This window comes from Amblyraja radiata, chromosome 34 (genome assembly GCF_010909765.2).
Source record: "Amblyraja radiata isolate CabotCenter1 chromosome 34, sAmbRad1.1.pri, whole genome shotgun sequence".
Taxonomy (NCBI): Eukaryota; Metazoa; Chordata; class Chondrichthyes; order Rajiformes; family Rajidae; genus Amblyraja; species Amblyraja radiata.
In genome coordinates, this window is record NC_045989.1 from 16374912 (window position 1) to 16397900 (window position 22989).

General features: G+C 40.3%; 1 protein-coding gene across 4 annotated transcripts in view; it reads right to left on the reverse strand.

Annotated features, from left to right (window-relative positions):
* znf280d (zinc finger protein 280D) overlaps positions 1-22989 on the reverse strand; it is a 75678-nt gene that overhangs the window by 25831 nt on the left and 26858 nt on the right. For all 4 annotated transcript variants that reach the window (XM_033050305.1, XM_033050304.1, XM_033050306.1 and 1 more), the window contains 5 exons: positions 22298-22415; positions 20941-21144; positions 15116-15295; positions 10939-11039; positions 10439-10659 (listed from right to left, as the gene is read on the reverse strand). In XM_033050305.1, coding sequence (XP_032906196.1) covers positions 10439-10659; positions 10939-11039; positions 15116-15295; positions 20941-21144; positions 22298-22415 — 824 coding nt within the window. The remainder of the gene's footprint in view (positions 1-10438; positions 10660-10938; positions 11040-15115; positions 15296-20940; positions 21145-22297; positions 22416-22989) is intronic.

Consider the following 22989-nt stretch of genomic DNA (forward strand, 5'->3'; position numbering starts at 1 on the left):
GTGGGAGAGTTTAAAGGAGATTTGCGAGGTAATTCTTTTACACAGAGAGTGGTAGGTGCCAGGGGAAGGATTGAAAGCGCACCATGACAGTCATATTTAAGAGACATTTAGCCAAATACATGGACAGGCAGGGAATTGAGAGATTTTGATCATGTGCAGGCAGATGTACATTTTAAATTGGCATCATGGGCTGAAGAGCCTGTTCCAGTGTTCTAGTATACAGTGAACACAGTATACTATGTTCTATGTAGAATACGAGAACATGGAAGGCCATTTAGTCCCAGAACTAAATCCACCAATCTGTGACTGTGAATACTTGCCATTTACACAGTCACCTCAAACCAACACATCTCACAGATTTAAAATTAATGATTGCCCTTGTATTTCCTCTTAAATCTCTACCCTATCACCTTAAGTCTAAGCCTCCTAGTTTTAGAATCCTCAACACTGGAAATGGACTTTGAGCATTCACTTTATCCATACTCATCATGATGTTGTACACTTCAATACGGTTACCATTGAGCTTCCTAAAGTGCCATAATGTTTGGGATAAAGACCCATCATTTATTTATTTGCCCGTGTACTCCACAATTTGAGATTTGTAATAGGGAAAAAAATCACATGTGGTTAAAGTGCATATTGTCATATTTTATTAAAGGCCATTTTTATACATTTTGGTTTCACCATGTAGAAATTACAGCTGTGTTTATACATAGTCCCCCAGTTTCAGGGCACCATAATGTTTGGGACACATGGCTTCACAAGCGTTTGTCATTGCTCAGGTGTGTTTAATTGCCTCCTTAATGCAAGTATAGAGAGCTCTCAGCACCTAGTCTTTCCTTCAGTCTTTCCATCACCTTTGGAAACTTTGGGACAAAGATTAACTTATATCAGAGTGATGGCAAGATCAAAATATGGAGGAGAGAAGGAACTGCCCAAGATGCAAAGTATACCATCTCATCTGTGAAACACAGTGGTGGGGGTGTTATGGCCTGGTCATGTATGGCTGCTGAAGGTACTGGCTCACTTATCTTCATTGATGATACAACTGCTGATGGTAGTAGCATCACGAATTCTGAAATGTATAGACGCATCCTACCTGCGCAAGTTCAAACAAATGCCTCAAAACTCATTCTACAGCAAGACAATGATTCGAAACATATTTCTAAAGCAACAAAGGAGTTTTTCCAAAGCTAATAATTGGTCAATTCTTGAGTGGCCATCAATCGCCCAATCTGAACACAATTGAGCATGCCTTTTATATGCTGATGAGAAAACTGAAGGGGACTATGCCCCAAAACAAGCATAAGTTAATTATTTAAGAAGGAACTGCAGATGCTGGAAAATCGAAGGTACACAAAAAAGCTGGAGAAACTCAGCGGGTGCAGCAGCATCTATGGAGCGAAGGAAAAAGGCAAAGTTTCGGGCCGAAACCCTTCTTCAGACTGATCGGGGGTGGGGGGGGCGGGGAGAAGAAAGGAAAAAGGAGGAGCCCGAAGGCTGGGGGATGGGAGGAGACAGCAGGAGGGCTGAGGAAGGGGAGGAGACAGCAAGGACTAACAAAATTGGGAGAATTCAATGTTCATGCCCCCAGGATGCAGACTCCCCAAGCAGAATATGAGGTGCTGTTCCTCCAATTTCCGGTGTTGCTCGCTCTGGCCATGGAGGAGACCCAGGACAGAGAGGTCGGATTCGGAGTGGGAGGGGGAGTTGAAGTGCTGAGCCACCGGGAGGTCAGGTAGGTTCTTGCGGACCGAGCGGAGGTGTTCTGCGAAACGATCGGCCAACCTCCGCTTGATCTCACTGATATAGAACTGCTGACATCTAGAGCAGAGGATGCAATAGATGAGGTTGGAGGAGATGCAGGTAAACCTCTGTCGCACCTGGAACGACTGCTTGGGTCCTTGAATGGAGTCGAGGGGGGAGGTAAAGGGACAAGTGTTGCATTTCTTGCGGTTGCAAGGGAAAGTGCCCGGGGAGGGGGTGGTACGGGAAGGAAGGGAAGAATTGACAAGGGAGTTATGGAGGGAGCGGTCTTTGCGGAAGGCAGATATGGGGGGAGATGGGAAGATGTGGCGAGTGGTGGGGTCACGTTGGAGGTGGCGAAACTGACGGAGGATTACTTGTTGTATGTGACGGCTGGTGGGGTGAAAGGGGAGGACTAGGGGGACTCTGCCCTTGTTGCGAGTGGGGGGGATGGGGAGAGAGAGCAGTGTTGCGGGGTATGGAAGAGACCCTGGTGCGAGCCTCATCTATGGTGGAGGAGGGGAACCCCCGTTCCCTGAAGAATGAGGACATTTCAGATGCCCTGGTGTGGAACGCCTCATCCTGGGAGCAGATGCGGCGTAAGTTAAGCATAAGTTAATGATGGCTGCACTACTGGCCTGGCAGAGCATCACCAGAAAAGACACCCAGTAACTGGTGATGTCCATGAATCGCAGACTACAAGCAGTCATTGCATAAAAGGATATGCAACAAAATACTAAACATGACTACTTTCATTTACATGTCATTGCTGTGTTCCAAACATTATGGTGCCCTGAAATGGGTGGACTATGTATAAACATTGCTGTAATTTCTACATGGTGGAACCAAAATGTATAAAAATGGCCTTTATTACTTGCTAACAATGTGCACGTTAACCACATGTGATTTTTTCTATTACAAATCTCAAATTGTGGAGCACAGAGGCAAATAAATAAATGATGGGTCTTTGTCCCAAACATTATGGGGGGCACTGTCTAAAAATGTCTCCAAGCCAATTTTCAATCCAATTGGCTCGTTCGTCTTCAATTCCATGCGATTTAACCTTCAAAGACAAGCCTACCAAGCAGGACCTTGGTAAAGCCTTACTAAAATCCACATAGGCAACATTCACCAACCTGCCCTCATCAATTCTCATGGTAACCTCTTCAAAAGACACAATTTCCCATAATCAGTTTGCATCTATGGAAATGCTGGTCGTTCCTATCTGTTAGAATCTTCTGCAAACGCTTTTCCACTACTGACATCAGGCTCACTTCAAGCCTGCACTTCCCTGGCTTGACCTTGCTGCCCTTCTTAAATAACCATATGAAATGAGCCGCACTCCAACCTTTCAAAACTTTTTCTTTGGGTAAAGTTTGAAATTTAAGTTTATTGCAATATATACCGTGTGTGCTAACCAGTCAGCAGAAAGACAATACATGATTATAATCGATCCACTCACAGTGTACAGATACATGACAACGTGAATAACTTTCAGAGCAAGATAATGTCCAGTAAATTCAGATTAAAGATAGTCCGAGGGTCTCCAACAACGGGCAATTTTCAAGGTGTTTATTCTTAATTTTTAGATTCAAGTAACTCAGAAAAAGGTTGGGATAATATTTCTATAGTTTTCTTTTTTCCTTCCATTGTTTTTCTTAAATGACAGATTAACTGGCTATTTTCCAATTTAATGGAGTGATTTTATTATATTTCCTTGAAAACCCGAGGACAGAAAGCCCAGGACTGGGCGTATGTCACTTTTATGTGGTAAGGTCATGTCCATGATTCAATTTAATTTTGCTTAGACTCCTCCAGTTATAAACATTGACACAAAGTAATTCCGCAATTTAACAGACATTTTCTTTCACAGTACTGTATCACCATTACCCATTTTTTTAAAAGGCTCACATGATTCCTAGCCATTCTTTCTCCATTTACAGTTATAAAATAAAGTTGATTTTGATATCCTTTGCAAGATTTTTTTCATGTTTATTATTTCTTTCTATTTTGTCAGCTTTTCCAGTTCTCTGCAACTATGCCACTTGCCAGGATTGATGTTAGTTTTGCTCTTTGCCCCAGTTTTACAGTCCGTTACCAGCCATCCATGGCTTTATCTATAATAATTGGAGCTCTTGCAACTTTAGGATAGAAACAAATTAAATGTTTTTTTCTAAAACAACCTATTGCTTTTCTCCTTTGGTCATGTCAATAAAGTAATTTGCCCTATTTACCGTGGCAGTTTAATGTGTTCTTCATTCTGTGGAAGAATTGTCTTAAACACAACTGGAATATGCGCAGCTGTTTCGGGCATTTCCATGTCTTGAACACGTTGAACTCAAACATAATATGAAAGCTTTTAGATAAACGATTGTACACCAATATGCTGTTAACTAAATCTGGCCTGTTACTCAAAAATAAAACTGATTGGGACTTTTTTTTGTTCTTCTGGAAATTCTGAACAGGAAACCACCTTCAATAATATTCCATACAAATTTTAAATTAAATTGAATTTTTACTTGATCATCCTTAAATTCTCCAAACTATATTATGAAAGAAATAGTTATACAATATCTGTTTGCGTGAATGTTTTTTTGCTATTTTAATAATTATTTATTGAACATTGATTGATTGAAAGGTATAGCAAGGAAACATGCCCTTCGAAAAATAGGTAATGTACAGTGACCAGCCAATGAATAATTTTCAATCAATCTCATGCATCACCTTAATGCATGCTGAGTTAAATTGTGGAAAATAGACCATTTATCATGTGCTTGATATGCCATATCATTTGCAACTTTATATTGAAATGATAAGCTAATAACATTGATGCTGGCAACCATGAACATATCATATCACACCTTTTCCAAAAATGGCAGACAAATGACCATAAGCAAAATGTGTGGAGTGGAAATGATAATAGTTGATTACTTACAAAAAAAATTAGTGTAGTCGTACAGATGAACTGCTTTCACATTCAATACTTTTCATACATAGAACTCACTAAAGTATTCATTAGCTTTCAGCTGCTCTTAAGACAAATCACTAACACAACTACGAAGGTCTCTGCTTTTAAGTGCATATAGCTTTTGCGTTATTTAAAAAAGCTCACCTCACCCTTAATAGACACGCAACATTTTATCATGCAGGCAATGCTCTCAAAAGCCATGGTCATATTTCATTTTTTACATTTGCTATTTCAGCTTTCTTTTAAGGATTCTTATTCAAGGCAACTATGACCTTAACTGCCAGCAAGTGGCTGTGATACAAACGGGTTTGGCTGTTAAAACAGCTTACAAAAGCTTTTTTGCTGCATCTTACAGTAAAGTTATTCAATCACAAGAACAGTTCTTGCACAGTATAAAGTCCCAACTATTTTTCACCATGCTTTCCCAAAGGAAATGCCAACAAAATCTGCTGATAACACCATCTCAGTCTGTTAAAAAAAAAAAAAAAAAATGGTAATGAAGATTGTGGAATATCGTACCATCTACTAAGAGTGAAGCACAATCAGTGATTAGTGATGTGCCAATAAATACTCAACAGATTTGGTTTTCTGAAGGTTTTGCGTTTTATTCCCCCAAGTGAAATAAGGCTATTTTCTTTTTTTACACTGTACTATTTTTGTAGAACAATGCCAAAAAAATTAAAAGGGAAATATCCAAGCTAATTGCGATAAAACTGAAACATACCTTTAACATTTTAGTTCACTCACATCATACACACACACACACATAAATATATAATGGGGGGAAAAGAACACAGTTCCCATAGATAGAGGTCATAGAACAGAAATGGGTTCTTCGACCCACTACATCCATGCTTATTATTTTGCTCATCTGACCAATCTGTTTGTATGTGACTCTACCACTTCCACTAGCAGCAAGTTCAAATATTTGCTGTGTAAAACAAAATTTGCCTCTAAATTTCCCTTTATAACTTATTCCTCTTAAATCTCGGTGCTCTTGTTTTTGATACCCCTACCATGTGAAAAAGATTTTGCCTAATTACCCAATCTGTGGCTTTCTTAAACTTAAATACTTTTTTTAGAGTCACTCCTCAGCATCCTTTGCTCCAGCAAAAAATAAACCCAGACTATGCAATCTCTCCTCAAAACTAATGTCCTTCAATCCAGGCAAAAATCTGCTATATCTCCTCTGCATGATTCCCAGCAGAATTAAATTCTTCCTAGTGTGGCAACCAGAACTACACACAAAAATCCAAATGTTGTCCAACCAACATTGTGTAGAGTTGCAACATAGTAACTTATTTCCTTCGCTCCATAGATGCTGCCTCACCCGTTGAGTTTCTCCAGCATTTTTGTCTACCTTCGATTTTCCAGCATCTGCAGTTCCTTCTTAAACATCTGAACTTCTAGTCTATGCCCTGATCTATGAAGGCAAGCATGTATTATGCCTTTTCCACTACCCTATCTACCTGTTAAATAAACAAGTATATTGTTGCATGTTAAATAAACATGTATTTATTTTAATGAATATAGAGACTATTATGTAATATTTTGACCAGTTTTTTTTTTTAACTTCTCCATCAACCTACAATTCTGTGGGGATGACAAAAAGTTAAATATACTACCGGACTACCAAAGCAAGACGCAAAAAAATCGAATTAAAAAGTAAAATTGCTGTTAATACCCATTAACATTAATCTGAAACATTAATACTGCTTTGCTCTCCACAAAGGGTGGCAGACCTATTGAGCAATACCAGATTATGTTTTAATCTCACTATCCTGGGTTCATCCATCTGTCACTGTCATCTGGAAGTACTCAAAAATAATCCATGACAAAGCACGTTTGAAGACATCCTGTGTACCATTCTGCAATAACAGACAAAATGGGAACAGATCCATGTTGAAAAACGTGGGCGTGCAAAAATCCACATTTGATCAACACTGGATTTCACCTGATTATACTAACCCTCTTTGATTTAAAGAAAACATTCTCTTGCCCACAACAGTTAATTACTGTGACGGTATGTTACAATTCAATTATTGTGAAGTGAAATGCAATAGAAAAGAGAATTAGTACCAAGTCACTAAAGTCCTTCACTACTGCACACCACTGAATAATTGCAAAATAAAACACAAACAAAGGTGTTGATTAATAATATATTAATTAAATAACCTGTGACACGATGTCCCAACAGCACAGTCAAAAATGAGCATTACAGAAATATCATTAAGTATGTTCCCAAAGGGGATATGTTAGCTTATGCTGTGTAAAAATATTAATTTGTATTTTGTTAGATATTTTTGGTTTCTTTCACAGGTTATTTTCTATTATTTTCTCAAAATGTATTTTTGCTTCTTAAAAAGATCATCTGCCAAATTCATAAACTCATTTAATGAAATCAGCTTCTATAGTAACTTTCTGAAAAGGAAATTAATGCACATTCAAAAACTCCCATTACTATCTGAGATTTTTTACTGATTTGGCTTTCCCCACACCCCCACCAACTCTCTGCCTTTCTTGGACAGTATTACCAGTCCAAGCTAGAGTTCCAGACTAACCACGCAAACACTTGTCAATTGTGGCAAGGTTTGCATGCTATAACAGGCCGCATAGTGACGGTGGGTAGAATCACTGGTAACGATGCTTTCTTCCCTGATGAGCTCAGTGCATTCTATGCTCATTTTGAACGGAAAACTAGCGGACGATGTCATCTATCCCAACATCTTCGGGTGTATCTATACACAGGGTCACAGATATCAGATCAGCCTTCCCAAGAGTGAATTCAGACAGGAATTGACCCCAAAGGAGCCCCTAGCCTTGCGTCAGAACCTGCACACTTCAGCTGGTGGGAGTATTCATAGACATCTTTAACCTTTCCCTACTCCAATCTGATATTCCCAACTGTTTCAAGAAGGCCACTATCATCCCGGTGCCAGAGGAATGCAAGGTTATGTGCCTCAATGACTACTGCCTGGTGCTCTGACGTCTACCATCCTGAAGTGCTTCATGAGGCTGCTGATGACATACAACTCCAGCCTCCCAAGCAGCCTAGATCCACTGTATTGCCTATCACCAAAACAGGACTATCCCTGGCCCCACACTAATCACTGGAGCATCTGGCTAGCAAGGCCACCTACATCACACAATTTATTGACTATGGTTCTGGCTTCATAATTCCAACCAAACATATCTCCAAATTCTGGGACATAGGACTCAGCTGCACCATCTGCAACTAGATCCTTGACTTCCTGACCTGCAGTCTCCAATCAGCAAGGATAGGTCACATCACATTCTCCACAATAATCTTCAAAATTAGTGTCTCACAAGGTTGTATAGGTACCCCTTACTATACTCCATATACATTCACCATTGGCTGAATTCAACACCATCTACAAGTTGAGTAGGAAGGAACTGCAGATGCTGGTTTAACTCGAAGATAGACACAAAATGCTGGAGTAACTCGTATAGCAATTGTTCTGGTGGCAAGAAATTAGAGAAAATTGTGAATGCTACGCAGTCCATCACACAAACCAGCCTCGCCTCTATTTACAATTCCTGCTGGCTAAGGAAAGAAGCCAACATAATCTCCTTCCATCATGGCCATACTCCCTTCTCTCCTTTCTTGTCAGGCAGTAGATACAAAATGTTTGAAACACATATTTCCAGACTCAAGAACAGCTTCTTTCTCATTGTGATCACTCTTCAAGTCCTCTCACACTCTAAGATGAATTGAAAATACAATCCAACCTACCTGGCTCCAGCCTTTTTTTTTTTTTAACTTTCTCTGCAGTTGTAACAAAATATACTGCATTCTGTGTTTTTTATGCTCTTTCGCACTACCGTGATGATCTGACTGGACAGAACACCAAACAAAAATGTTCACTGTACATATAATAATAAAGCTAAATCTTAGCCAAACATCTTCCACAGACAAATGCAATGTTAGCGGTCCGTATACAATATCCACTATTTAAAACTGCACTCTCAAAGCAAAATGCATAGATGACATTATAAAACATAAGCCTCGAAACTGAATTAGAAAAAAATATTTTAACCGTTTTTAAATGCATAAATTATACATAAGATATGTTATGTGCATATTTTGAAGTGTTCATCTCCATTTCTTGCAGAAGGCTCACCCACTGGAAAATTGGACTGAATAGTTTCTTTTGTGATCCGCCCTGACATAGATATTATTTCCTGGTCCTATTTTGTTTATGTGATTATGTCACCATTGCAAGCGCTGTACACTTGCCGGTCACGGTCACACCTGCAACCTTCACTCACAGTAAAACATGAAGCAAATCACACAAAAAGTCCACATCCATACACAATTTTAATGACTCCTGTTGGGACCTTTGTTCGATTGCCACTGAGTCCTCCATATTGATTTCCATGAGCTGCCCTTTTGCAGACAAACACCACTAATAAAGATCACGACATCTGTGCATGACAGTCCAAGCTACTGTGATATATGACTCTGATGATCATTGTGGCAATAGTGATGCAGCTCATCACATACCAACGTTTAATCCCCATCCCCCCTACTTCTTTCCTACTCTTCCTGTATGTCAACTTATGAGCAATCAGGTTACCCGAGTGAGGCTGACCCGCTTCTCAGCACACAGTGTTTAAATTAGACTCCTACTGCCCTTTGTAATGCATAAATCAGGTTCTATCCCTTATAAATGGAAGCAAACTACAACATGTGATAATAATGCAATGATTCCTAATTAGGCAATAACCCCAAAAGAAACAGGTAAAATCTACAATATTGAAAAACAAAGACAATATTGTTTTCTGTATAAAACGAAAACAATAATAACCAGTGTTTTTCCAGTTTCTACTGGAAAATAGTGAAAGATTCTAGCCCAGGCATTCAAATCTGGTTTTATTTTCCGGTTTTCAAAAGCATCAAATCAGAAACTTGCAGTTGCATTAATGATTTCCTTTCACTAGGATTTTCAAATGATTTAATACAATTGGATGAAACCTTTCTCCCAAAATATAAGCAATAATGCAGGCATAGTTTCAAATGTCGAAATGGCCCCTTCATGCAGCAATTCCATGAAAGAACCGGTAATGCCTGTAAGAACCAGACACATCAACAATCCTCTAATATAACTGATCGATCACTTTTAGTAAATTAATGAAGGCAGGGTGGATATGAAAATACGCACATGGGTCCTTGCCATGAATAAAAAACAAATAAGAGCTACAATCAATCACAAAATGGTAAACAGTACATAATATATATAGCATGAATTATTGTCATAAGATACAGAATAATATTTCCCATCTTAACTTATAAATCTGAGTTTGCTGTCAGTCATATGGAAGCACCAAGTAGAATGAGAATCAATTCATGCTATTCTCACCTAGCCTTCTTCAGAGCAGCATAGATGAGACTTAAAACAACAATAGCTAACACCCGGCGTAAGACCAATAACAAAAAGGGAATCTTGGACAAAGTAATTCAAATATTTAATATTATTATCCTTTATCTCATTCTCAAGCCAATTTGGAAGATGCTGTGTAATTGCAGAGCATCTAATTGAAAAAAATAAATTTAAAGAATTTAAATTAATTGTAAATTAACTGGATAATTAAAGTTATAACAACTGGTTAAACAAACTGTCATTTTGAACAACATGCTATTTTAGAAATATGTGACAAGCCGTATATTTGAGTAATTAATTTATACAAAACACATTATAGTACCTTATATTACTCTTAAGAATCTTCAGACAGCTGTAGCACTTGAAAGTTGTATTTGTCTTCTTATCTTTCTGATTTAGGTGGGCATCGCCATCATCTTTTCCATAATAAAAGTCATTGACCAACATTATAAGTTTCCCTTTTTCAATTTCTAAAACCTTAGTTGGAGTCTTCTCAGCTGATGATACAGTACAGTAGCTGGATACCAGATCTGGACAGCAAAACTCAACAGATACAAAATAGTGGCATCATTCATCAGTAGTTATAAGATAAATATATTTAGATATGATCATTGTATTTCATTTCTTGTACACGGCATACATTAAAACTAACTTATGCCAATTGGACAAAATAATGGTTGTCCTGATTATTACTTATTCAGAATGGCTTTATCAAAACAATAGGGTATAGAAGCTAACTATGTTCAATTATTTGCAGTCAACCTCAAGTTAAAGATTACATGCTCTTCTTATTCAAATGAATAATTAAAATAATATACTTACAACCATATGATGTCGTAAAGAATCCAAGACATTGAAGTGAATGTTGCATTTTGGACAAGCTCTTGGGACCGGTACACCATTTTTAATATTACTTGGTGATCCTGCCAAAATAAATTAGTGTTGAAACAACAAATAAATTATTCAGCTTAATCAAATCCCTAATAGTTTAAGTAGTAGAGTTGAACCTACATATTTTACAAAAATCATTAACTTTCACAATTATTCAAAAAGAATTTTCAATTCAATGCACAGTCCATTGGCATTATTTTCCTACTACTAAACCCACGTTTATTTTTCAACAACTAAACCCAAATTTTATCATGTAGTCATAAATGTCACTTTATTTTGCTGCCATCCTTGTGCATTATTTGTTGCTGGAGCTTAAATTATAAAATATACATACAATTGCCTACCAACATGGTTGCTCAGTTGTGAGTTGTGAGATCTACACAATTTACAGTGCCCTCCATAATGTTTGGGACAAACACCCATCATTTATTTGCCACTGTACTCCACAATTTGAGATTTGTAATAGAAAAACAATCACATGTCGTTAAAGTGCACATTGTCAGATTTTAATAAAGGTCTTTTTTATACATTTTGGTTTCACCATGTAGAAATTACAGCTGTGTTTATACATAGTGATCTCAGAGCGCCATAATGTTTTGGACACATGGCTTCACGGGAGTCTGTAATTACTCATGTGTGTTTAGTTGCCTCCTTAATGCAGGTATAAGAGAGCTCTCAGCACCGAGACTTTCCTCCAATCTTTCCATCACCTTTGAAAACTTTTATTGCTGTTTATCAACATGAGGACCAAAGTTGTGCCAATGAAAGTCAAAAAAGCCATTACGAGACTGAGAAACAAGAATAAAACTGTTAGAGACATCAACCAAACCTTAGGCTTACCAAAATGAACTGTTTGGAACATCATTAAGAAGAAAGAGATCATTGGTGAGCTTACTAATCGCAAAGACCTCCACAACTTATGACAGAAGAATTCTCTCTATAATAAAGACAAATTCCCAAACACCTGTCCGACAGATCAGAAACGCTCTTCGGGAGTCAAGTGTGGATTTGTCAATGACCACTGTCGGCAGAAGACTTCATGAACAGAAATACAGAGGGTACACTGCAAGATGCAAATCACTGGTTAGCCACAAAAATAGGATGGTCAGGTTACAGTTTGCCAAGAAGTACTTAAAAGAGCAACCACAGTTCTGGAAAAATGTTTTGTGGACAGATGGGACGAAGATTAACTTATATCAGAGTGATGGCAAGAGCAAAATATGGAGGAGAGAAGGAACTGCCCAAGATGCAAAGCATACCACCTCATCTGTGAAACACGGTGGTGGGGGTGTTATGGCCTGAGCATGTATGGCTGCTGAAGGTATTGGCCCACTTATCTTACATAGAAACATAGAAAATAGGTGCAGGAGTAGGCCATTCGGCCCTTCGAGCCTGCACCGCCATTCAATATGATCATGGCTGATCATCCAACTCAGTATCCTGTACCTGCCTTCCCTCCTGATCCCTTTAGCCACAAGGGCCACATCTAACTCCCTCTTAAATATAGCCAATGAACTGGCCTCAACTACCTTCTTTGGCAGAGAATTCCAGAGATTCACCACTCTCTGTGTGAAAAAATGTTTTCCTCATCTCGGTCCTAAAAGATTTCCCCCTTATCCTTAAACTGACCCCTTGTTCTGGACTTCCCCAACATCGGGAACAATCTTCCTGCGTCTAGCATGTCCAACCCCTTAAGAATTTTGTAAGTTTCTATAAGATCCCCCCTCAATCTTCTAAATTCTAGCGAGTGCAAACCGAGTCTATCCAGTCTTTCTTCATATGAAAGTCCTGACACCCCAGGAATCAGTCTGGTGAACCTTCTCTGTACTCCCTCTATGGCAAGAATGTTTTTCCTCAGATTAGGAGAGCAAAGCTGTACGCAATACTCCAGATGTGGTCTCACCAAGACCCTGTACAACTGCTGTAGAACCTCCCTGCTCCTATACTCAAATCCTTTTGCTATGAATGCTAACATACCATTCGCCTTCTTCACTGCCTGCTGCACCTGCATGCCTACTTTTAATGACTGGTGTACCATGACACCCAGGTCTCGTTGCATCTCCCCCTTTCCTAATCGGCCACCATTCAGATAATAGTCTACTCTCCTGTTTTTGCCACCAAAGTGGATAACCTCACATTTATCCACATTATACTGCATCTGCCACGCATTTGCCCACTCACTCAGCCTATCCAAGTCACCTTGCAGCCTCCTAGCATCCTCCACACAGCTAACACTGCCCCCCAGCTTCGTGTCATCCGCAAACTTGGAGATGTTGCATTCAATTCCCTCGTCCAAATCGTTAATATATATCGTAAATAGCTGGGGTCCCAGCACTGAGCCTTGCGGTACCCCACTAGTCACTGCCTGCCATTGTGAAAAGGACCCGTTTACTCCTACTCTTTGCTTCCTGTCTGCCAGCCAGTTCTCTATCCACATCAATACTGAACCCCCAATACCGTGTACCGTACCGTACTTCATTGATGATACAACTGCTGATGGTAATAGCACAATGAATTCAGAAGTTTATAGACACATCCTATCTGCTCAAGTTCAAACAAATGCCTCAAACTCATTGGTCGGTGGTTCATTTTACAGCAAGACAATGATCCCAAACATACTGCTAAAGCACAAAGGAGTTTCTCAAAGCTAAAAAATGGTAAATTCTTGAGTGGCCAAGTCAATCACCCGATCAGAACCCAATTGAGCATGCCTTTTATATGCTGAAGAGAAAATTGGAGGGGACTAGTCCCCAAAACAAGCATAAGCTAAAGATGGCTGTAATACAGGTCTGGCAGAGCATCATCAGAGAAGACACCCAGCAACTGGTGATGTCCATGAATCGCAGACTTCAAGTAGTCATTGCATGCAAAGGATATGCAACAAAATACTAAACATGACTACTTTCATTTACATGACATTGTTGTGTCCCAATCATTATGGTGCCCTGAAATGGGAGAACAATGTATAAACACAGCTGTAATTTCTATATGGTGAAACCAAAATGTGTAAAAATGGCCTTCATTAAAATCTGACAATGTCCACTTTAACCACATGTGATATTTTTTCCATTACAAATCTCAAATTGCGGAGTACGGAGGCAAATAAATAAATAATGGGCCTTTGGCCTAAACATTATGGAGGGCGCTGTAGTAGATTTAACAGAACCATATGGAGTTTTTCTGGATGTAAAGATGGGACATTTTCAAGAGTTTAAATCTGTTCAAGTTCAAGTGAGTTTATTGTCATGTGTCCCTGTATAGGACAATGAAATTCTTGCTTTGCTTAAGCACACAGAAAATAGTAGGCATTTACTACAAAACAGATAAATGTGTCCATATACCATGATATAAATATATACACACATGAATAAATAAACTGGTAGTGCAAATAACAGAAAGTGGTTGCTAATAATCAGAGTTTTGTCCGAGCCAGGTTTAATAGCCTGATGGCTGAGGGGAAGTAGCTATTCCTGAACCTGGTTGTTGCAGTCTTCAGGCTCCTGTAACTTCTACCTGAAGGTAGCAGGGAGATGAGTGTGTGGCCAGGATGGTGTGGGTCTTTGATGATACTGCCAGCCTTTTTGAGGCAGCGACTGCGATAAATCCCCTCGATGGAAGGAAGGTCAGCCGATGATGGACTGGGCAGTGTTTACTACTTTTTGTAGTCTTTTCCTCTCCAGGGCGCTCAAATTGCCAAACCAAGCCACGATGCAACCGGTCAACATGCTCTCGACTGTGCACCTGTAGAAGTTAGAGAGAGTCTTCCTTGACAATCCGACTCTCCGTAATCCTCTCAGGAAGTAGAGGCGCTGATGAGCTTTTTTGATAATTGCGTTAGTGTTCTCGGACCAGGAGATCTACCAATCTACCATGAGCAACATGGAAAATTAAAGCGTTGGCTCTGATCAGTGGAATCGCTGCAACATGTCGAGGATGTAAGATCATCAGTCTATACTAACAGAACTGAAATTATTAATTAACAGTGGTGTAAATAAACACTGAAAGAAATAACTCCATCTCACTTCATCTGAAGTACTAATTCATTCCAAATTCAACAATGACAGTTGAACAGAAGATTTTCTTACGATGAAAAAAGACTAATAAAAACCTTTTGATGTACTGGTATATGATGAGACCTTTGTGGGACATCCAGTTGAAGATGGTGATAAACTTGATGTTTTATTTCCAGATCCAGTTTCAATTTTTTTTGATTTCTTTGAACCAATATTGTTTATCTCACAGGCTGCTGGGCGCTTGTTACTGACATTTGTGCTCTGGGCTGCACTTGCTGTGAGAAAGAAAATAAATAACTTTTAAAACATATTACATTAAAAATTAATTTAATTGGGTTCATACTGCAACTTTTTTTTTATCATTTTGATTTTTTAACAGCTGTAGCAAAGAATAAACTATCCAATGAAATGGTTCAGATACTGTCATATTTAGCAATCAATAAATTTGTTTGACCATTAAGGAAATTATAAACTAAACTAATTACATAAAAGAAGAAAAAGTTATTACAAAGATTTTGAACTGATAAAAATGTGAAAACCGTTCAAGCTTGGTCTCTCAAATGGAACTCAGTACCTTGGAATTTTCTGATGGGACCCTGCCTATAAACAGGATATCAACAATTTTGCAGTTGCTACCGTGTGTGGCAGTTTACTGTTTGGACAGTTAACAAAATAGAACAATGTTTAATGTAAATTTCAGTAGTAAAATCTGTGTAGAAAGGGACTTGCCAGCCACTCAAAGTCTAAAGAAGAGCCTTAACCTGAAATCTGTCTGCCCATTTTGCAGCCGAGATGCTGCCTGACTCGCTGAGTTTCTCTATCAGTTTGTTTTTTACCCCTAATTATTCGGTATTACTTTTATTCTCCCCCCAATAATACAAAAAAAAGCCACATAAAAATAGGAACAGATAGAATCTGATCAAAAGCTATACCAATTCTGGAACAACAGATATGTGCCTAAACTGTAGGGATGAGGACATGCAGTGTTTATTTATCAGAACAAATCTTGTACTCCAAGGTTAAATTAGATGGAAAACCTGTGGAAGCTAAGATTATTTTACCCAGAATTTATAAAACTGTAAAGGGACCCGTTTATAACGAATTTCGATTATAGCGGACGAACCTTCCAACTCCACCCCTGGCTCATAAGGTGCACCAGCGAGCCCTTCTTCACCCACCGCACGGTCCAGTTCACGTGTTGTTGCGGCAAACATTGTAGCCGCTGTGGACAGCGCTTTCTTCAGACTACCGGCAATGACATGATGTGCTTGGTCACTGTGGGATCCCTCCTCTCTCACCAGCTACCACGTCTTTCTATTAGTCATCGCTTTGTCCACTCGGCCTCCCCCCATTACAGACCCTCCTTCACCCCCGGAGTTGCCGACATACTCCATCTTAAAAGATATCAGCGACTCCATGGTAGAAGGCGGATGATGCTTCAGGGGTGCGGACAAAGGACAGGTGAGAGGGGAAGGAGCCCCACGATGACCAAGCACGTCCTGTCGGTAGTGGCGGCCTGAAGAAAGCACATCCTGTCGGGGGGCTACAAGGTCAGCCGTAATAACCGGTGAAGAAAGACTCGCTGCTACAGACCAGTGGTATCGGTGCCTATTTTAAGGTGAAACAACATAAAGTGCTGGAGTAACTCAGCAGACTGAATCAGTCTGAAGGGTCCCAACGTCACCTATCCATGTTCTCCAGAGATGCTACTTGACCCACTGAGTTACTCCAGCACTTTGTGTCCTTTTATGTATTAACCATCATCGCCAGTTCTTTCTTTCAACTCCATACAATAATACCATACCCGGTTTTAGTGGACTATATGTAATAATGAACACCCTTCACCCCTCCATGGTCCATTATAACAAGGGTTTACTGAATTAAGGATAATCTGATTCAAAGTTTTCAATATTAATGGGAAAAGATTGGTAAATGGAGTCTAAGAATTGATGGGGACATTAATAGAGGAACCAAGTCATTCATGTGTGAAGTCAGAGCAAACAGAAAATGTTAGAATTCTAAACTCCCTTCTGCAAAAGGAAATTGATGCTAGGTCAGTTGCTGATGATAAATCATAGATTGATGTATTTGTATTACCAAAGAGCTATGTGGGAAAGACAGGTAAATGATATTATGTCACAAATCAACTATGATCCTGCAATGGCAAACAGGGTTGATGGGGGGAGGGATTCATAGGACAGTCCTGCTCCTGGTCCAATGCTTGCTTCTGCTTTGCTGTGGTTTATTTAATATACTTCAGCCATATATTAGTTCCTTGGTCTCCAAATCTTAATCCTTTCTACCCTTGTTTGACTAAATGTTTCATGCCAATCTTTCAAAGTTTATTTAACCTCTAATCCTTCAAACACTTCTTGCATATTCTAGAAATAGCCGTTGTTAAACAGTGGGTTTGATTGTTTTCAATTCCTTCACTGCCTGCTTCAGCACAACAGAATATAGTAGGCATGAATACAGAACAGATCAATGTGTCCATATACCATTATATAAATATATACACACCTGAATAAACAGATAAAGTGCAAATAAACAAATAATGGTCTATTAATGTTCAGAGATTTGTTTGAGTTGAGTTTAATAGCCTGATGGCTGTGGGGAAGTAGCTATTTCTGAACCTGGACGTTGCAGTCTTCAGGCTCCTGTAACTTCTACCTGAAGGTAGCGGGGAGATGAGTGTGTGGCCAGGATGGTGTGGGTCCTTGATAATGCTGCCAGCCTTTTTGAGGCAGCGACTGCGATAGATCCCCTCAATGGTAGGGAGGTCAGAGCCGATGATGGACTGGGCAGTGTTTACTACTTTTTGTAGTCTTTTCCGCTCCTGGGCGCTCAAGTTGCCGAACCAAGCCACGATGCAACCAGTCAGCATGCTCTCTACTGTGCACCTGTAGAAGTTAGAGAGAGTCCTCCTTGACATACCGACTCTCCGTAATCTTCTCAGGAACTAGAGGCGCTGATGTGCTTTCTTTATAATTGCATCAGTGTTCTCGGACCAGGAGAGATCTTCAGAGATGTCCACGCCCAGGAATTTGAAGCTCTTGGCCCTTTCCACCATCGACCCGTTGATATAAATGGGACTGTGGGTCCCCATCCTACCTCTTCCAAAGTCCACAATCAGTTCCTTGGTTTTGCTGGTGTTGAGGGCCAGGTTATTGTGCTGGCACCATTTGGTCAGTCGGTCGATCTCTCTTCTATACTCTGACTCGTCCCCATCAGTGATACGTCCCACAACAGTGGATTCGTCAGCGAACTTGATGATGGAGTTCGCACTATGATTGGCTACGCAGTCATGAGTATAGAGTGAGTACAGCAGGGGGCTGAGCATGCAGCCTTGAGGTGCTCCCGTGCTGATTGTTATCGATGCTGACACATTTCCAACAATACGACCAGTCTGTGGTCTGTGAATGAGGAAGTCGAGGATCCAATTGCAGAGGGATGCTTGGAGGGGATGATTGTATTAAATGCCGAGCTGTAATCAATGAATAATATGAGTTTTGTTGTTCAAGTGGTCCAGAGCGGAGTGGAGGGCCAGCGAGATCGCATCCACCGTTGATCTGTTGTGGCGGTAGGCGAACTGCAGTGGGTCCAGGTTTTTGTCGAGGTAGGAGTTGTTTTGCACCATGATCAACCACTCAAAGCACTTCATCACCACCGAAGTTAGTGCCACTGGTCGATAATCATTGAGGGACGTCACCTTGTTCTTCTTGGGCACCGGTATAATTGATGCCCTTTTAAAGCAGGTGGGAACCTCAGACCTCAGAAGTGAGAAGTTGAAAATGTCCGTAAAAACTCCAGCCAGTTGGTCCGCACAGATTTTTAGAACAAGACCGGGTATACCATCAGGTCCAGGCGCTTTTCGAAGGTTCATCCCTCTGAAGGATTTTCTGATGTCGGTCTCTGTGACTGACTGAAATACCATCACAGCGAATGAGGGCTCGAGAAGGCACATCAGTGTTCTCCCTATCAAAGCGTGCGTAAAACGCATTGAGGTCGTCAAGGAGTGATGTTTTGCCGACATTCGAGCTACCTCCTGATTTTGCCTTGTGGGAGGTGATTGCATTCAGGCCCCGCCACAGCTGCCGAACATCTGTCTCATCCTCCAGCTTGGAGCAGAAGTCCCTTTTGGCCTTTTTGATGGCCTTACCAAGGTCGTATCTGAACTTCTTGTAGACCACTGTATCATCAGACATGAATGGTGTCTGGTCTTCAGAAGAGTGCGGATCTCAGAGTTCATCCAAGGCTTCTGTTTGGGAAACACTCGGAAGGTTTTTATAGAGATGCAGTCCTCCACACATTTCTTTATGAAGTCCGTAACGACTGTGGCATATTCGTTCAGGTCCGTTGCCGAATCCCTGAACATTGCCAAGTCTGCAGACTCCAAACAGTCCTGGAGTTGTTCCTCTGCCTCCCCCGAACAGCTCTGTACAGTCCTCACTTCTGGGGGTGCGCTCTTCAATTGCTGCTTGTAGGCAGGAAGAAGCATGGTTGGTATGGTCGGATTTACCGAAGTGAGGGCGAGGGATAGAGCGATAGGCTTTCTTGATGGTGGTGTAGCAGTGGTCGAGGGTGTTTGGTCCTCTGGTGCAGCAGGAGACATGTTGGTGGAAGTTAGGGAGCGATTTCGTAAGGTTTTCTTTATTGAAGTCCCCAGCTATGGTGGCAAATGCCTCGGGGTAAGATGTCTGGTGTTTGTTGACCACGGTGTGCAGCTCCTCCAGTGCCAGACGGACGTCTGCCTGGGATGGGATGTAGACCGCGGTCAGAATGATGGAGGTGAATTCCCTCGGAAGGTAGAAGGGGGCGGCACTTTACCGCCAGATGTTCGAGGTGTGGAGAGTAGGAGCTAGATAGGACTGCCATGTCTTGAGCACCACGCAGAGTTGACAATGAGGCAGACGCCCCCTCCTCTCTCTTTCCCAGATGCCTGCGTACGGTCCATACGGTGGATGGAGAACCCTTCAGGCTGGACCGCTGAGTCTGGGGAGCTGGGGGTGAGCCATGTCTCTGTGAAACAGAACACAGAGCATTCCCTCAGCTCCCTTTGATAATGCAGCCTTGCCCTTATGTCCTCCACTTTATTTTCTAGTGACTGTACATTGGCCAGTAGGATAATAGGAAGAAGGGGCCGAAGTCCTCTCCGCTTATGTCTGACCTGCAGCCCTGCCCGACGGCCACGTTATACAGTCTGCACCTCCAGCTCCGTTGGTGCTGGGGGATCCTGGCCGACGGCCTCGATTCTGGACTCCTTGAAGGCCTCCCCGGTGTTTGCAGGTAAGGTTCTTACTGTACCTGCGCGCCTCCGCGAGGTTGGGGATTCCCTTCTGATCGGTAAGGGAATCCCTTCTGACCGGTAAGGGAATCCCCGATCAGAAAGGAATCCCCAACCTCGTGGAGGCGCGCAGGTACAGTAAGAACCTTACCTGCTAACATCGGGAGTTCTCAGTAGCGCTAATGGATTTAAATGCATTAGCAGCTCGCTACTTACAGCGTTGATTTCAGTGGATTTTCTGATGCAGGTGAATTCATAAATGCTGTATCTTACTGTTTTTCTTTGTGCCGTTCGCAAAATGTCGCCGCAGGTAGGCGCCATCTCAGGCACTTGATCCAGGATCACCATATCTCCTTATATATTCAGACATTTATCAACAGATTGTGGTGGCTTCTTGAAATGTTATCATAGGAAATTACTGCATCTCATAACATAATGGTGCGGTCTCTTTAAACATCCTTTAGTATTAATAATGCACATTTCTAATAATGAGACAAAAACAATAGAAAATACTTAAAAGTTTGCAAATGAATTAATATTGATTTCGCAACTGAGAAGAGCAGAGATAAATTAAATCTAATACTTCATTAAAAGGATCACATGTAAACAGAACTACACACTACAATACAATTTTACCTTTTCCGCTGGCATGATTAAGGATTTGAGTTGCTTGAAGAGGTTTGACAGTGTTTTGCTGCCCCAGCTTCTGTCCACTTACAGACGCACTTGGTACAGATGAATTTATTTGAATAGGATTGTAACTGATATTTGGAATTGCTCTCCCAGTTCCAACTGATTTTAATTGAGAAACCCCTGTTCTCCCTGACAGAGAAGCGACTCCTGTGGATAACAAAAAAGGATCAATTCATCACAAATTATCAATTAACTACTCAAATCAAACTACAGAGAGCTGCATTAATTTAATTTTGGTTGTTTGAATGTATGAAATTCAACTTTCACATCAGTGCCTATTAGCATTTCTCGTGAAATGCCACTTTCCAAATCACTGTGCAAAAATAACTCTGTTTCATTGAGCAAAAAAAGCAAAGTGCTGGAGGAACTCGGATTTGTTCCAGCATCTGTAGTCTCATGCGTCTCCAATAATTTTTAATCTGAGAACAATTTGCTTTGATGTAGAACAATCCTCATTTTGGTTTCAAAATATTTCCACTCCTTGTGACCTCACAGCTCAACATGTCAAAAGCGACTTCAGTTCTCAATGCTCTTTCATAATGGGAACTTGCAATAGACTATCCGGCTGCATTGGGAAAATAAAAAATTGGCAAAGAAGTTGCGATACCTGGTCAAGTGCTTGGTGGGAGAAGAGTTTATTTTAGTCACAGCTTGTGTTCCAGGACTCGTAAATATTATAAAGGTTCTTTTTGTAAGAATTAAATATATCCAGCAAGCTGGCCAAGTGTGTCGATTGTGGCAAATTCAGCCAAAGATGTGAATTACAAATAAGGTAATGAGCTAATGATTGAGGGTTCTAAATACAAATATAAATGTAGAATGATGCACTTCTGAACGAGGAACCTAAACCATGAATGCATAACTAAGGTGACCATGGAAACAACTAAAACCTCATTGCACTGGATGTGAAGCTATACTCAGCCAAGCTGATTAAAAGCGGCAATGATTCAGATTAGTTAAATGGCAATGTTTGGACTAATAAGATTTGGTTTACAATGAGTGATCCAAACTGAGTGATTGAGGCAAGATTCTTCAATCACTTAGACTGATGCAGTAAAGGACAGAATGAGTGTTGGGTGATCTGGTTAGATGAAGCAATGGCTTTTTTTTTTGTCTGTAATTAACTTTTACTTGAGGGTTACGTTAATTGGATGGATCCACAATGGTCAGCAGATGTAACCATCTGAATGGTAAATTAATGTTTCCCTTTGTGTGCATTCATACATCCCTATTAGACACGTATTCTTAAACAATTTGTGAAACACCAAGAATTTAGCAACAATTCATAAAACATACTTACCAGATAATACGGGAACACTTGGTTTGCTTTGATAATGTGCATTCTTTACATTGAACATCATTCCACCTGAACTCTGAGGTGCAGATGTTAGCGAACCCATATCTTTTACAATAAAACCCTAACAAAGAAAATAGTTTTAATAAAATCAAAGAATTGTATTTTTTGAAAAGGGGGCAAAATCAGTCGCCAATTATCACAGTAACAGCTACGGTTGCAATCCCGTATGTTTATAAAGATTTAGTTATACGAAGGAATATTGCCAAGAAAAGTTCCCTTTTCTCAAGTTAATTAATTTTGAACTAGACTTATAATAATTGATTCAGGTGGGCTATACAAAAGAAAAATACATTTCACTGAATTAAGACTTTTCAAACTAGTTATTTGAATTATAGAAAAATGTATGTACAGCTCCATTATCAACTCCTCCCCCCCCCTCCCCATGGTAATTTTATATAATTAATCTTTATTTATCATTCACAATCTATTAAACAGCAAATTACTGAACTTAATCATACTCTTGTGCAGATAAACATGTGACAAGAAATAGAATAGAGATTCCCAAGTTTGGTTTGTCTTCAACTCAAAGAACTTGGGTTGGGATTGGGAGTTACAATTGATCTCAATGCTCAAAGTATAGGGTGGAAAGAGGAGTGACGGGAGAAACAACAGCCAGAGCTCACCGTATGACTGCT